This window comes from Ipomoea triloba, chromosome 7, assembly GCF_003576645.1.
Source record: "Ipomoea triloba cultivar NCNSP0323 chromosome 7, ASM357664v1".
NCBI lineage: Eukaryota > Viridiplantae > Streptophyta > Magnoliopsida > Solanales > Convolvulaceae > Ipomoea > Ipomoea triloba.
Genome location: NC_044922.1, coordinates 18,758,949 through 18,777,526, shown reverse-complemented (window position 1 = coordinate 18,777,526; position 18,578 = coordinate 18,758,949). Strand labels below are relative to the sequence as shown.

The window sequence follows — 18,578 nt, the reverse complement described above, 5'->3', positions numbered from 1 at the left end:
AAATTATTAACTGAAATCAAAGAAAAACAAAGTAAAATACAAGAATTAAATATACAAGAAATTGTAAAAGAAGAATTGACTAAATTATGGAATATAACAGAAGTTCCAACTTTTAAAATGATATTAGAAAAGATAGATTTATTAGAAAACAAAGACAAACAAAAGCAAAAAATAGGAGAGAGAATAGAAAGTTCAGGAATAAATAAAGAAACAATAGACCTTAAAAAATTAGAAGAAAAACCAGAAATAGTACCTATAGATGCTTGGAGAAGAACTAAAGAACCAATTATGATAGATATAAGTAAGATGAAACCTCAATTAACAGAACCCGTAAAACAAACTATAGAAAAATTAGCTTTATTAAGTAAAAGAGGAAAATTTTAGAATCATGGAAGAAAATAGTATAGCAACCTTTCTCGCAAAATATGGAAAAGAAATATTAGATAAAGAGAGATACAAGTATGAACCAATAAAATAAGAATCTAAAATGACTGAAAAAATGAACCAAAAAGAAAAAAGAGAAGTATTTATAGAAAAAACAGAATATACAGAAATTTTTGTCATTAAAAATAGAAAAACAAGCACAACAAATAGAAGAATTAAAAAAGGAAAATATTAAGTTAATAAAAAATTCTAGTAAAGACTGGATAGATAAATATAAGTTAATAAAAAATTCTAGTAAAGACTGGATAGATAAATATAAGAAATTAAAAAATTCTAGTAAAGACTGGATAGATAAATATAAGAAATATAAACATACTAGTAAAGACTGGATAGATAAATATAAGAAATATAAACATAGTTATTATGACACTAAAAAAGAATTAAAAGATACTAAATTAGAATTAAAGCAAATAAAACAAGAAATGGAAAATTTAAGACTAGAAGTAGAAGATTTAAGAAATTCTATGAAAAAACTAAAAGGAAAAGATAAGATAAGAAGTGATACTAGTAGTGTAGATACTTGTAGTGATGATAGTAGAAAAGAAATAGAAAATAATGAGAAAGATTTAAAAATAGTAGGATACATAGAAGGATTAGTAGAAGAAGAAGAAGAAGATGATACAGAAATAGTTAAAGAAAATGATCAAATTATAGAAGTACTAAGAAAGATGAAATCAGTCAATGCTATAATAGAAGAGGAACCAACAAGCATGAAATCAGTCAATGCTATAATAGAAGAGGAACCAACAAGCGATATAGAAGAAGAGTTTGACCAAAACAATAATAATATAGAAACTGATGCAGAAGAGTTTGACCAAAACAATAATAATATAGAAACTGATGCCGAAACAGAAGATATAATAAATGAAGATGCTAATGATTATCCTGAAGAAGAATTAATCAGCAAAAGAAAAACAAGACTACCAGACCACATACCAATAGGACAACAATCTGAATTTAAAGATTTTGTAGGATCTATGAGTCAAGGAGTAAATTTAAATGGATATTTTCTAGACTTAGATAATGTTTATGATGAACAAGAAATTAATAGAAGAATACATGACTGGAATTTAGGAATGTTTATAGCACTAATGAACTCAAATTACACTGCAGATCTTGATTATGTTTATGACTTAATATCAAAAACTTTAATAGGAAAAGTAGGATTTTGGTTTGAATCTATAACAGTTCAATTTAGAGCACAAGCACCTAGTTATGCTACAGATTGGAAATCTATGTTATCAATATTTGATATAGTTTTAAAAAGAGAATTTTTAGGAGAAAGATGGTTTGTATCACAAGAAAAAGTAATAGCAGAAAGAAAAACCGAAATAATAATGAATTTAAATAATATGAAATGTTGTAAAATTAGTAAATTACCAGAATATACTATAAGCTTTAGCAAATTCTTTTATGAAGCAAGATTTTCCCAAGAAGAAGGTATAACATATCAACAATTATATTATGATCATTTACCAACACCATATAATACAGAAATAACTAAGGAATATAGTCACTATGAACCAAAAGAAAATACCTTAGGAGAAAGAATTAGAGTATTAAGGTCATATTTAATGAGAAAATGTGAAGAATATAGGATACAACAAAAGATTAAAAAAGATAAGAGGAAAGGATTAAGAGAAATATGTGGATTTACAGAGAAAAGATTAATATTTGGATGTGATAGAGACTATAAAGATAAGAGAAGAAAAAGAAAATATTCTAACAAAGATAGGAAATTTAGGAAAAATAGAAATAATGAATCTTATTATAAACCATATTATAAACCTTATAGAAGATATAAAAGGAAAAAATTTAGAAAGTATAAAAATACCCCTGAAACTAGAAGAAGATTTAGATATAAGAGAAAATTCAGGAAAAGAAGAAGAAATATAAAACCATTAGAAGGAGAAAATAAAAATAAAAAACCTTATGAATATAGATGTTGGAATTGTAATGAAAAAGGACACTATGCTAATAAATGCCCTAAGCTAAAACAAAAAGGAGTAAAATATATTAATACTACTGAATTTATAATGAATCTAGAGCAAATACAAGAACAAAATGATCAATGGTATGAATATGAAGTATTTTATATCAGTGAAACAGAACCAGAAGAAGAAGAAAATATTAATGAATGTAGTAATAATGAGAGTAGTGAGGATGAAAGTTCGGAATAATGGATACGCATAAAGGATGGTTAGTTTTATTACAATTAGGAATAAAAAACATTGAAAGAAACTTTATTGAGAGGATGATAACCTTAAAAAGAGTAGAAAAAATATTAGAAGAAAAATTAGGAGAAGATCTAGGAGACAAAATTATGGAAAATTATTATAACTATTTACTTTATAGATGGTAGCAGTTTATATAGAAGCATATGTAGAATACAAACCTAATAAGATGGGAATACAAAAAATATTTATAGATAGTGGAGCAGATATATGTTTAGCTAAAAAAGATATAATAGCACCATACAGATGGAAAAAATCAAATAGACATAGAATAAAAATCTCAGGATTTAATGAACATAATAAAGAACTAGATGTAGTAGCTGAAGATGTAAAAATCATATTAGACAAATTAATGATTAAAATACCAATAATNAGCGATATAGAAGAAGAGTTTGACCAAAACAATAATAATATAGAAACTGATGCCGAAACAGAAGATATAATAAATGAAGATGCTAATGATTATCCTGAAGAAGAATTAATCAGCAAAAGAAAAACAAGACTACCAGACCACATACCAATAGGACAACAATCTGAATTTAAAGATTTTGTAGGATCTATGAGTCAAGGAGTAAATTTAAATGGATATTTTCTAGACTTAGATAATGTTTATGATGAACAAGAAATTAATAGAAGAATACATGACTGGAATTTAGGAATGTTTATAGCACTAATGAACTCAAATTACACTGCAGATCTTGATTATGTTTATGACTTAATATCAAAAACTTTAATAGGAAAAGTAGGATTTTGGTTTGAATCTATAACAGTTCAATTTAGAGCACAAGCACCTAGTTATGCTACAGATTGGAAATCTATGTTATCAATATTTGATATAGTTTTAAAAAGAGAATTTTTAGGAGAAAGATGGTTTGTATCACAAGAAAAAGTAATAGCAGAAAGAAAAACCGAAATAATAATGAATTTAAATAATATGAAATGTTGTAAAATTAGTAAATTACCAGAATATACTATAAGCTTTAGCAAATTCTTTTATGAAGCAAGATTTTCCCAAGAAGAAGGTATAACATATCAACAATTATATTATGATCATTTACCAACACCATATAATACAGAAATAACTAAGGAATATAGTCACTATGAACCAAAAGAAAATACCTTAGGAGAAAGAATTAGAGTATTAAGGTCATATTTAATGAGAAAATGTGAAGAATATAGGATACAACAAAAGATTAAAAAAGATAAGAGGAAAGGATTAAGAGAAATATGTGGATTTACAGAGAAAAGATTAATATTTGGATGTGATAGAGACTATAAAGATAAGAGAAGAAAAAGAAAATATTCTAACAAAGATAGGAAATTTAGGAAAAATAGAAATAATGAATCTTATTATAAACCATATTATAAACCTTATAGAAGATATAAAAGGAAAAAATTTAGAAAGTATAAAAATACCCCTGAAACTAGAAGAAGATTTAGATATAAGAGAAAATTCAGGAAAAGAAGAAGAAATATAAAACCATTAGAAGGAGAAAATAAAAATAAAAAACCTTATGAATATAGATGTTGGAATTGTAATGAAAAAGGACACTATGCTAATAAATGCCCTAAGCTAAAACAAAAAGGAGTAAAATATATTAATACTACTGAATTTATAATGAATCTAGAGCAAATACAAGAACAAAATGATCAATGGTATGAATATGAAGTATTTTATATCAGTGAAACAGAACCAGAAGAAGAAGAAAATATTAATGAATGTAGTAATAATGAGAGTAGTGAGGATGAAAGTTCGGAATAATGGATACGCATAAAGGATGGTTAGTTTTATTACAATTAGGAATAAAAAACATTGAAAGAAACTTTATTGAGAGGATGATAACCTTAAAAAGAGTAGAAAAAATATTAGAAGAAAAATTAGGAGAAGATCTAGGAGACAAAATTATGGAAAATTATTATAACTATTTACTTTATAGATGGTAGCAGTTTATATAGAAGCATATGTAGAATACAAACCTAATAAGATGGGAATACAAAAAATATTTATAGATAGTGGAGCAGATATATGTTTAGCTAAAAAAGATATAATAGCACCATACAGATGGAAAAAATCAAATAGACATAGAATAAAAATCTCAGGATTTAATGAACATAATAAAGAACTAGATGTAGTAGCTGAAGATGTAAAAATCATATTAGACAAATTAATGATTAAAATACCAATAATATATCAAGAAAATAATATGAAACACCCTTTATTATTAGGAAACAACTTTTTAGACTTTTTTAAAACACAAGTAATAAATAGTGAAACATTAAGTCTATTAACACCCTGTAATAAATGGATTATATTAAAAAGAATTTTACCAGTACATTTTTTAAAAATATATAACATTAAAATAGAAAGAAATAATAATTTAGAACAATTAAAGAAAAAATATTTAGAACTATTAAAAATAAACTTTGGAGAAAACCCTATTACCTTATGGGATAAAGAAAAAATATATGCCGATATAAAATTAATAAATCCAAATGATATTATAAGAAGTAAACCTATAAGATATAGTCCAACTGACCAAAAGGAATTTGAAATACATATAAAAGAATTATTAGAATTAGGAATAATTAAAGAAAGTAGCATAAAAGAATTATTAGAATTAGGAATAATTAAAGAAAGTAGCAGTCCACATAGTAGAGAATTAGGAATAATTAAAGAAAGTAGCAGTCCACATAGTAGCCCTGCCTTTTTAGTAAGAAAACATAGTAGTCCACATAGTAGCCCTGCCTTTTTAGTAAGAAAACATAGTGAACAAAAAAGAGGAAATGCCTTTTTAGTAAGAAAACATAGTGAACAAAAAAGAGGAAAAGCTAGAATGGTAAGAAAACATAGTGAACAAAAAAGAGGAAAAGCTAGAATGGTAATTGACTATAGAGAATTAAACAAGAAAATAATATTTGATGGATACTTTTTACCTTGTAAAAGAAATTTAATAAACAGAATAGCTTGATAAAAGTGGATTTTGGCAAATAAAACTTACTAAGGAAGCTCAACCTTTAACAGCTTTTAGTACCCCTCAAGGACAACATGAATGGAAAGTATTACCCTTTGGATTAAAAAATGCACCACAAATATATCAAAGAAGAATGGATCAAGTCTTTAGACCTTTAAATGAATTTTGTATAGTATATGTAGATGATATTTTAATATATAGTAATACTTTAAAAGATCATGTAGGACATTTGAATGAATTTATAAAAACTGTTAGAAAACATGGAATCTTATTATCAGAAAAGAAATCTGAAATATTTAAAAATACAGTTGAATATTTAGGATACATAGTCTCAGGAGAAGGATTACAATTACAAGAACACATAGTAACAAAAATAAAAGATTTTAAAGAAAAACTAGATAATAAAAAAGAAGTACAACAATTCTTAGGAATAGTAAATTATGCATCAGATTATATTAAAGATTTACCAACACTTAGAAAACCCTTACAAAATTTAATTAGAAAATCTAATATATTTGAATGGAAAGAGGAACATACTAATGCTATTAAAACTATAAAACAAAAAGTAAAATCCCTACCAAAATTAAGATTACCAGAAAAAGATGATCAACTAGAATTATATACAGATGCTAGTGATGTAGGATGGGGAGCAGTATTAGTTGCTTATACTAAAGAAGATATAGACAAGGAAAAATCTTTAATATGTGGATATGGATCAGGAACATGGAAGCCTAATGAACAAAATTATCATATAAATGAGAAAGAGGTATTAGCAGTAAAATTAGGAATAAAAAGATTTCATTATCATCTATTACCGGTAAAATTTATAGTAAGAACAGATAATACTCAAGTTAGAGCCTTTATTATGAATAAAATAGATCCATTACCAGAATTAAACAGAAGGAGATATTGGCAATCTTTCTTTTGCTATTATGATTTTATTGTTAAACCTATATCAGGAACTAAAAATGTGTTAGCTGATTTTTTGAGCAGGTACAAAAATGTCAAGTAGTAGAAGTTTCAGTGAAAAAATGAAGAAAACAATAGAAGAAATTACTAAAAAACATGAATTAATATTAGAAACTCTAGAAGAGTGTGCAGAACTTATTAATATATTAAGAGAATATAAAGAGGAACCTAGTATTAATTCACCAGTACAAGCATTATTAGAACCCCTAAAAACTTTTCCATCAAAATTAATCCACCAACCAGAATCTTCCACCACTAAAATTCCTTTCACCATGGCAGATAAAATTAAGTACCCCTCTCAAGTAATAGAAGCCTATGAAGTTATTAATAAATTTTATGAATATAAGTCTAATAATACCATATTAAGAGTAGGAAAAGTAACAAAATATCCTAGATTTTTATGTACCGAAGAAGCCAACCCTACAGCAGTATATAAACTATTTACTTATGGTTTTATTGATAAAATAATAGTAGATGAAAGCATGTATAATATAAGCAAATTACCAACAATAATAGGAGACTCATTATTAAAAATGATGGAAACATTTGGAAGTGGAACTTTTGGAATACAATTTTTTGATTCCTCTACAGACTTCTTAGGAAAACCAATAGTAATATGTCAACTATTTAAAATGAGAAAAAATACTACAATAGAAGGAGATAATAATAGCCTCTAGAAGACGTATAGATTCAAGGCGAGCTACAGGAGCAAAAAGTTTCATCGGAGTCGATGCCTTCAATATGGGAGTATCCTTTTGCTACCAGCCTAGCTTTGTTCCGAGCAATGTTGCCTACAAAGCCTGTCTTGTTTCGAAATATCCATTTTGTACCTACAACATTAACACCGTGAGGTTTAGGGACAAGATTTCATACCTTATTTCTTTCATATTGGCCGAGTTCTTCCTGCATGGCCTTGATCCAGTGTTCGTCCTGCAATGCTTCCTTTACATTCTTTGGTTCGATTTTCGATGTGTAACATGCGTACCCTGCAAGTTCAAGATAATCACGTTTTCTCCCTCGAGTTCTAACTCCAGAGCTGGGATCTCCAATGATGTTCTGTACTGGATGATTCCTTTGTATGCGTGTTGGAGCTTCGATGTAGTTTCCTTTCAACACAACTGCAGTATCTTTTCAACACAACTGCACTATCCGTTCAACACAACTGCAGTATCAGCCATGATCATGGTCCACAATATAATTTGCGCGTAATGTAGACTTATTGGCTTGTTACGGTGTAGTGGGAAATTATTTAGAAGACCAAGTCAATGAAGAAAGATCAAATTGCAATATTTTGTAGGCTCCATTGAGGTCCCGTTATATAAGTAGAATTATTGGTTTGGTACATTATAATGGGAAATTATTAAGGAGACCAAGTCAATGAACAAAGATCAAATTGCAATATTTTGTGGATTCCATTGAGTTTGGCAGTGCTTGGAAAAAAAATTCATTAGAGTAATGCTACATATAAATTCTCTAAAATTTCACTCCTTACTTAGAAAAAAAAATCATTTTTTGATTTCTCAATTGTTTGCATCTGTCAATTTATTTCCTAATTTTTAATTTGAAGGAATTGATCCTCCAATAATGCTAAACACATTTTCTAAAATTTCGGCCCCAAACAACCTTTTTTTTGTTTAAGGGTTGCTCGCCCTACTGAAGTACCAAAGGCTTTTGAGGGTTACACTTCCCTATTACACGACCTAAAAAACAAAAAGACTTTTAGTAGCGCCCGTAGAATCTCAGCCTTTTGAAGTGCCACTAGTTGTAGTTGTGGCCACACCAACCCTTTCGTTCTTATCTCTCTGGATTCCGATTTATATGGAGATACAAAGTAAACTGTAAGTGTAAAAATAATACACATTTGGACCCTTTAATATTGACCTAATTATTAGTCAAAATATAAAAATTTTATAAGGTATTTTTCTGTTCGCTGGATCAGTTTCTGGACCAAAGTCAATATACTCTTCAGGTCGTCTGGATCAAAGACAGAATGCAGGATAGTGGGCATGTTTTACTCTAACCGAATCTAATTTTTATGATCCATTTATTGTGCTGACTTTTAAATGGATGCAACAGCTTATTTTGAGGAGATCTAAGATTCACTAATATTAACATGTTAACAAGTAAAAATAAAACAATAACTAAATAAATAAAATCATATTAAAATATTACTTTAACCGAGATGAGAAATAAGATAATTTGAATATAACATATACCATTTATGATTGCACTTAATGGTGTTCCTCTAGTGGCCACATTATTCTCTTTGAATGGATTTTGACAAATATTAACTGCAATAATTTAACAGAACAAATAAATTAAAATTTACATATAATTTAATATATTAAGTTACAATATATTTTTTCAGTAGTAGTAGTTGCTGGTATACTAATAGGTGTTGATGGAGAGAAAATCCTAAATCCATCGAACAATGTTTTGTTACCAGCTGCGCTACTACAATTATTTACATTGAGGAAGAAAAATGTATGATTGCATTTTTTACAGAAGAAAATATGTGCGTGGGATATTGGAAAAAAAAAGTTGCTCACCATTCAATCTCGAATTAACTGGATTAAATGTTGGAGAACCAACAGTTGATTGCAATACCGGCTCATTTTCTTTAAAAAAATAATAAAAAATTATCAATGTTTAAACGATTCCCATAGAATGGTTCGTACTTTAGATGCACAACTATGAATGTATGTCCTAATACAAAATAAATTTTATATATTAATTGGATATGCATTATTTGGGTTGCTAGCAACTGAAATATTTTTGAAAAATAATAAAAACAAATAAATAAATAATAATTAATACATTAATTGGAGTAAATCAATAATTTAAAACAACAAATAAATCAAATTTTGTATATAATAAAATGTAAAGGTTATTACAAAAAATTTCAATGTGAGTTGTATTATCATTCCTAGGCATATTAATAGGTGTTCTTGGAAAGCAAATCATAAATCTATGGTACAATGCTTACCATTCACTCTAGGATTAACTAGACTAAATGATGGTGAACCATCAATTGATTCTAACAACGGCTGAGCATTATCGAACAACCTATTTGATCGGAGTAACGATGCTTGTATATTATTTTGATAAATTATTATTATTATTATTATTATTATTATTATTGAAGATTGCAATTATTAATTTTAGTCTAGAATTGTATTACGAATAGGAAAGTAGGAAAGAATATATTGTATTAGGAATTTTACCATATCTTAAATTTTAATGTACAATTATAATACGAATATGAATTGTATTACTATATTTTACAATATTAAGCAAACCTTAATAGTATAGGAATGTTTTGGACAAAAAGTTAAAATGGAGGATTTTGTTTTTATTAATAGTATAGATATAGATCATCAGCATCTCATCATTGAAATTGTATTGTGGATCTTGAATGTACAAATAAAGACTAAGGTTTCTACTTTTTTTTAACCGAATTATTTATCTGACTAAATTAGTAAATTAGAAACAGATAAATAAGCAACATAAACAATAAAGCAAAGTAAAAGAACCAGATATCGGGAATTGTTTACGCAATTCGGAGCTACACTCCTACGTCTGCGGGGCACTTCACGTCAACCCAATCCACTAGATGATCACAGGGGTTACAAGGAGTCACGAAACAACCATACTACAACAATGGTTACAAAAAGTACTCCTAGCTAAGCCTTCATCATCTTCAAGCTGACACTGTGCGTTGCATAATTGATCACCAACAAAGACGAACCACCAAGCACACTTCCACGCTGATAATAACTCAAGAATAATAATATATATAATTCTGTATTCAAAGCTCATGTAAATCTGGAATATATATTTGTAGGAAAGTGTGTAATGAAACCATTGATTTTGAGCTCTATATATAGCCGAATGTCCAACCCATTAAACCTGAAATATTGCAGCTGTTATTTCCTCAAATGAAGCTCCAACCAGTAGTGTAGATCAATCCCACAATTCATGGATCAAGAAGACTTAGTTTGATTTGACTTAAACTGCCACTAGCGTTGATCCAGACTGTGCGGTAGGAAAATCCAGAGCTGATACTGTTGACTTAATTAACAACCTATAAAACTAAACTAAGGTTTTTGACACTAATTAAGCCAACAAATAGGAGGTCCAAAATGTGTATAAATTTTACACCACCACCACCATCACCATCATTAAATATTATTATTATTTATTGAATCGATAAGAATACATTATAACCCAGTGGGGTAGCTCAAGTGGCAAGTGAGCTCTCTTTGTGGGGAGGAATTTCAGGAGAACCCGGGTTCAATTCCCACAAGTGACGATTCCCCCTAGGCCAGCTCCCGTGCCTCCCGGAGCAAACGTGGGTGGACCCCCCCAGACACCGTTAAACGGACGGAGAGAAATACCCTGTAAATTTACCAAAAAAACAAGATAAGAATACATTAAATAAATAAATAAGATTTGTATAATAAATTAATAAGCCAACAACAAATACAACATTAACTCATGGTTAGAGAATAAAAAACAAATGGCTAACCAAAAGTTATACATCCTTAACTCATATGTTAAGTAAAGACTCTTGCGAAGCAATAGATACAAATCAAAGATATTCACAATGCGCCCCAAAACTATTGGTCTAGTTTATGGGAAATTTTGTTTGGGATTTGCTTCTTGTTGTGAGGTGGAGGTTGAATCACTTTTTTTTTTTTTTAATGAATCAAAACATGTTACATAAATAAAGGGAAAAAATTAAGAGAATGTATAACATTTGCCTTATTAAGTTTGAACTACAAATTTAAAGGATTCCACGTCTCCTGTCCTGAAAACTTGTGAGAGGAAATAAATCACGAAATATATCTTGATGATGTATTGTTCTAAATTTTTAGGCAAACCCTTTATGAAATTTGATGAGTATTCGCTAATTATTACCCCAAACTCAAATTTTCACCTACCAAGCTATGCGGCGCGTTATTGCCTTATTGGTATGATTAATGGTTGACTGGTGGGATCTAGGAAAGGACGTAACGTAACATATCACATCCTATGTACAAGAAATTTCCTTTGAGTTTCGCATTCCAAAGAATGAAGTTTCCTATCTTGACTTTGAAATGTCTAAGTCACCGGTTGTCTACTACACCCAAGCTCTTTTATAGTTAATGCTAAGCTGCTAGCAAATCAAAACAGAAAGTAGTTTACTCAGATCAATTTCAACTATGGCTTCTTCTTCCTCTTCTTCATCATCTGATGCTTCGTTGTACCATGTTTTCTTGAGTTTTAGAGGAGAGACGAAAATCCTTTACTGATCATCTTTATTCAAGTCTGTGTCAAGCTGGAGTTAACACCTTTCGAGATGATGAAGGGATCCAGAAAGGCAAGAGCATCTCTGATGAGCTATTGAAGGCCATCGAGGGGTCCAAGATATCAATTATCGTATTCTCTAAAACTTATGCTCGATCGAGATGGTGTCTTGATGAACTGGTGAAGATCGTGGAATGTAAACAGAATTTAGGACAAATGGTTCTTCCTATATTCTATGATGTTGATCCTTCCGAAGTTCGAAAACAAACAAGAGAATTCGGTGATTCATTGATTCAACATCGAGAACGATTTGGGGATCAAAGAGTTGATGAGTGGAAAGCTGCACTCACTACAGTTGCTAATTTGTCGGGATGGGATTTGCAAATCATGGCAAACGGGTAATATAATCCTTTTTTTAATAAAAAAAATTGTTATATTTGGTGCATGTGATGTATGATCGATATATTTGTCACAACATGATTAATAATATAATATTGGCAAAAAAAAATTTGGGAGACCGTCTCACCTTTGGACGAATTGAGTCAAGATTGATGAAAATGTATATAATATTTATATGCATAAATGTAATACTAAGGATGTGTTTGGTTCATAGGTTTACACATTAAGAATTAGAATCAAAATCATAATTAGTTTTTGGTTTATAACTTTTTAAAATACAACTATTAATTTTGATTACCCTTCAATTAAAAATATCATTCTCTAATTAAAAATGTGTATCATTCCATCTTCTTGGTAATCTAATTTTTAAGTTAGAATTAGTACTTTTAGATTATTGTTTTGATTTTTTGTACATATTGATGATGTTTTAGATGTCATTATATTAGGATCAATTGATTTGATTTTTTATTTTTGTATTTTTAAAATACTTATTCCAATTATAGAGTCATACACAACCAAACATCAATATTTGTAATTATTCTAGTTCCACCCTACTACCAAATTAAACATGCAAAATACTTTCACCAACACCCATTACCATTACCAAGTATTTGATTCCTATTTTGATTCTGATTCCCATGTGCAAACCAAGCACACCATGATTAGAAATAAAGTGTTTATTACTTATATGGAAAAAAAATGTATGGAGTAATACTTTTAAGAGAAAATGTGATACTTTTTATATTTTGATTTAAAAATATTATATTTTTCATCAAAAGTATTATATTTTTCCTTATAAGTAACAAAGGTTTGCTAACGTTACTTATTGGGAAGATGTAATACTTTTTTTATATCAAAATGAAAAATTATTATATTTCTCCTCAAAAGTATTAGATTTTTCTTTGTAAGTAACAAACACTTTATTCCTTATTAGTATTACATTTGAGCATATAAGTATGCCATTTGCACATATAAGTATAACATTTGCATGTTGATCTAATCCGACCCGACTCACCTCATGGAACGGGTCACACACAAGTGTAACCCTATTATATTAATTTTGCTAATTAATTGCCTTCCACCATCTATACATCTTTACCAATGGATGTAAATTTTTTGTAAAACAACAAGAATCTACATCATGCATTTTAATTAATTTTTTTATTTTTCATTTTACTTGTCATAAATATTAATTCTTTAGAAATTATAATTATGAATTGATTATGCCAGTTGATAAAAAAAATTAAAAATATAACTGAACTAGAGTTTTGTATCATGTGTTGTATTTGATTTCTTAGTTTTGTGTTTTCTGCCAATATTTTCTTTAATGATTTAGGCTGACATTCCTTGAAAAATATGATAGGTATGAGTCCAAGTTCGTCAAAAGAATTACTAAAGAGGTATTACGGAAAGTGAATCGTACATACATAAATGTTGCAAAGTATCCTGTTGGAATTGATTCTCGTGTTAGAGATATACTTCATTTATTGCAAACTCAAACAAATGATCATGTCAAGATGATTGGAATTTTTGGCATGGGTGGTGTGGGAAAAACAACCCTAGCTAAAGCCATTTACAACTTGAGTTATCAAAGATTTGACGGTTATTGTTTTATTGCAAACATTAGATCACAAGTTTCTGAGGGGCACAGTGGTTTAGTTCGTTTGCAAGAGAAACTTCTTTGCAAAACTCTCAATACAAAGAAACTTGAAATAGATAATGTCGATGAAGGAATCAGTTTGATCAAAGAAAGGTTGCGATCAAAAAGGGTTCTTAATGTTCTGGATGACATAGATGATATTAGTCAACTAGAATCATTAGCTGGACATCGGAATTGGTTTGGTTCAAGCAGTACAATTATAATAACAACCAGAGATGTTCATTTGTTGAGTGACCTTAGAGCACACGAGAAGTACATGGTAAAAACATTAAACTTTTTTGAATCTTTTCAACTATTGAGTTGGCATGCTTTTGGTGTTTCTGAACCATTAGAGGAGTATACTGAAGTATCTGAAAGAATAGCAAGTTATACTGGTGGACTTCCTTTAGCGCTTACAATTATAGGTTCTCATTTGCGTGGAAGATCTGTGCAAGAGTGGATCGACAATGCTGAGAAATTGAGAAAAATACCTAATGATAAAGTTCAAAATATTCTTAAAATAAGTTATGATGCACTTGATGATGATACTAAGAACATCTTTCTCGATATTGCTTGCTTTTTCATTGGGGATGACAAAAACGACACTTCTATAATATTGGAAGCTTGTGGTTTTCATGCCAAAATTGGAATAAAAACTTTGATAGAAAGATGCTTGTTGACAATAGATGGAGATGGAGTGTCCGGAAAGCTTCAAATGCATGATTTAGTACAGGATATGGGAAGAGAAATTGTTCAAAAGGAATCTCCACGAGATCCCGGCAAGCAAAGTAGATTGGTTGACCCAAAGGATGTATTTGATGTTCTTCATGGTGACAAGGTAAAACATTTTTTTTTTGTATTTGAGTTATTCCAGTTAATTCATTTGTTTGTTATACTTAACTATCTTAAAATAAAAGATTTTTAGAATATCTAAAATATGAAATAACGATATATAAATGTTTTTTATAGGGCACCGAAGCAATTGAAGGGATAATTGTAAATTCGTACATGTTAGGGAATGTGCCTTTGAGTACCAAAGTATTTACAAGGATGGTAAAGTTAAGAATACTCATATTGGGTCATACGTGTCTCAGTGGATCTTTTAAATATTTATCCAATGAACTTAGGTTGTTTAGATTACACAATTGCCATTTGAGTTGCATACCATCAAATTTTCGCTGTGAAAAACTTGTTGAGTTAGACATGAAAGGTAGCAATATCAAAGAATTGCAATGCAATATGAAGGTTAGTATGTCTAACCTTTCTTTCAACATTGCCTATTTCTTAATTAAGAGCTTTGACTAGAAAAATAGAAATTGATTAAACATTTTTCTACTTTTTTTCAACAGCATTTTAGATGCTTGAGGATCTTAAAGCTTGATTATTGTCAACAACTTAAGAAAACACCAAATTTCACTGGGGCACATACTCTTCAAAAAGTATCCTTTAAGGGGTGTTCAAATTTGGTCAAGGTACACCCATCAATTGGAAGTTTGGAGAGACTTGTTGAGTTAGATTTCGAAAGTTGCAGGAAACTCAAGATTCTTCCAAATAGCATTTGCAAGTTAAAATCACTTGAAGTTTTATGTTTAGAAGAATGCAAAAAACTGAGAGAGCTTCCAATTGAGTTGGGAAAATTAGAGAACCTAAGAGATTTACTTGCTCGTAGAACTGCCATCTCACATATACCATTTTCTTTGGGATGTTTGAGAAATCTAAAGAGACTAGATCTGGGGGAGCACAAAAGTTCTGTACTATCACACTTAAAATCTCAACTTCTTGACATTTTATCACCTCATTTATTGTCAAGAAGAAGGCGTTTTGGGGTTGGATTTTTTCCACCTTCAGTTGCAAATTTATCCTCCTTGGAAGTTCTAAGTGTGAGTTACAACTATCTACATGAAGTAGATTTTAGGATCACTCTTGAGAATTTGACCTCATTGGTATCTTTAGATTTATCAGGAAGTTGTTATCTTCAATGCTTACCCTTTGGGCTTTGTCATCTTTCAAACTTGAAACGTCTCTACTTGGACAATTTGCAAAATCTTAGAATACTTGAAGAACTTCCTCTTAGTTTGGAGATACTCTCTGCAAAAAAATGTGTCTCATTGAAAAAAATAGCATATATATCAAACTTGAAGAGACTTCAAGCGTTGTTTATTGGGAATTGCAAAAGTTTGGTTGAGCTTCCAAACATGGAGAGTGTTTCATCCTTAGTAGAGCTTGACATAAGCAATTGCAATGCTCTGACTATTCCTGACAAATATTTGCATGAAGATGATGATCTTCCAATTGCTCTTAGGAGTTTGTCCTCATTGAGAGCATTAGATTTAATGGGAAGATATTATCTTCAAAGTTTGCCATTAAGCCTTTTCCATCATTCCAATTTGAGGAATCTCTACTTGGACGATTGGCAGAATCTTAGATCACTTCCACAACTTCCTCCAAATTTGGTGATACTCTCTGCAAAGAATTGTGTGTCATTAGAAAAAATAGCTGATCTATCAAACTTGAAAAGACTCGAATGGTTAGATTTTCAGAACTGCAAAAGTTTGGTTGAGCTTTCAGGCTTGGAGAGTCTTGAATCCTTACATGGTTTTGGGATAGCAAATTGCAATGGTGTGAGGATTCCTTCAATTGAAAAGTGGTTCAAGGTTAGTTATATATGTTCCCCTAATCTCTGTTAATTTGGTGTTTTTATAGTATAGTAGGTAGTAATAATTAATTGTTATATTGTATGTATTCCATAATATAATGTAGGCACGTTCTAAAGGTGATAGTGTCGAGATTTCGCTTCAAGTGGGCGTGGGGTCTGTATTCTGCAATTTTCCAATACCTTGGGGGGATGTAAAGTTTCAAATCATGCACAATGTGATTGATCCCAGTGAAATTGATGGTTGTAACGGAATTCGTTTGAGCGTGAGAAGCAAAAGCAGTGGTGCTTGGATTCTAAAGGAACCCAATTATATTAGCATCAATGTGTGTTATAATATCAAAGTCATTGGGTATGATAGTATGTTTTTTGAAGTTCCAACAAGGATGGGAGAAGTATTGGAGGTGTATGCAGAATTCAATTCTTTGGAGATGATATTTTGTCTGTTTGAAATACATAGAAACAGAGAAGGCGAAGTGCGTTTCTTTCCATCCTCAAGGGGATTCATTCCTGCATCTTCATGAAGCATAAGGATTCATTCCTTTGCAAGATATTGTAATATTTGCAATCTTAAAAATAAGAGGTTACTTTGAACCATGGTTCATGTAACAGTGTGGCCCATGAAGTAAGTATTATTCTAATTGCATTTCAGTTTCATTTGACAATATTGCTATGTTTTTCAGTTTCATTTTCCATTCACACTAATTTCATTATAACAATACCAAAGTATCATTTTAATTCTACTACAGTTTCATTTGACAATATACATTATTGCATAAGCTCTATTTTGTAGTTTCATTTTCCCCACACACTAATTTAATTTCATTATAACAATACCAAATAATATTGAAGTATTATGTTAATTATTCTAACACATAATGTACATTATCTTACCCCAGAAATTTCATTATTCTAACACGTAATGTACATTATTCTAACTCATAATGTATATTATTCTAACTCATAAAATTCAGCAACATCCCCGCATCTTCGTGGACGATAAACTATTGTTCTTTTGTTTGCCAGTTTGGGCCCCATTGTCCGTTGTAACTTTGTAAGTTTTATTTTATTTGTAATTTGTTCTGTCTTTATTTCCTTTGCAACACTGCACACAGGCAACACAACACACATTAGGGATTTAGGGATATAAATCTATAATCTTCTAATGAGTAATGCAAATATGTAAAAGAAAAGAACTAAAAATCATGGCTGTGTAGCTGTTTGTGATACAACTGAAGACTGAGGAGAACTTTTTAAAAATATTCAGGTGCTTTTGTTCTTTTCTTATATACAAATTTTAAAATTGTATTATATAATATTACCTAAAAAAACATTTATCTAGAAGTGGAAAAAAAAAAAGTAGAGCAGCTAATAGAATTACAAGAGCTATAAATAAATTTTTCAAAAAATCAGAATCATCTAACAAAAATTTGAAACAATCTAAAGAAAATGAATGTATTTCATGTTATTTGATATTATTATTTTTTAGTATTATTAAATTTAAATTTTAGTTTTTCATATAAGGGCCCATTTTTTAATTTCGCCCAGGCCTCCAAAATGTTTGGACCGGCCCTGGTTGGAGCAAAAGCTGAAAGTAATCCCAGAAATGTCAAAAGTATCAATCGGCGAAATGCCGGGAGAAATTCTTGTCAAGGATTTGCAGGCGCCATTCCCTGGAATGATTTACAACATGGCGCTAAAGTTATCCGGCGCAAACGCTGTCGTCCTAAACTCTTTCCAGAAGCTAGAGCCTACCGTCACCGATGATCTTGCAGCCGGTCACACCAAAACCACCCATCTCCGACGACCACTGCAATTGAGATGAAGACAGTGAGAAGAAGGAGGAAGGGATAATAACAAGAGAGCCAGGAAGAAAGGGAAAAGAAAAATAAAAATAAAATAGGAAAATAAACTAAATTTGAAAGGACAAGAATACCCTTCTAATTGTAACCCAATATTTTTACGGTTAGAATTCAGGT

General features: G+C 29.9%; 1 protein-coding gene across 1 annotated transcript; it reads left to right on the top strand.

Moving 5' to 3' along the window:
• Positions 1-866: 866 nt before the first annotated feature.
• Positions 867-17,274, top strand: LOC116024281 (TMV resistance protein N-like). The gene is made up of 7 exons (XM_031265172.1): positions 867-1,604; positions 1,723-1,732; positions 11,889-12,306; positions 13,671-14,784; positions 14,916-15,191; positions 15,296-16,600; positions 16,707-17,274. The coding sequence occupies exons 1-7, from the start codon at positions 867-869 to the stop codon at positions 17,121-17,123; spliced, it is 4,278 nt and encodes a 1,425-aa protein (XP_031121032.1). The 3' UTR covers positions 17,124-17,274.
• The last annotated feature ends 1,304 nt before the right edge of the window (positions 17,275-18,578 follow it).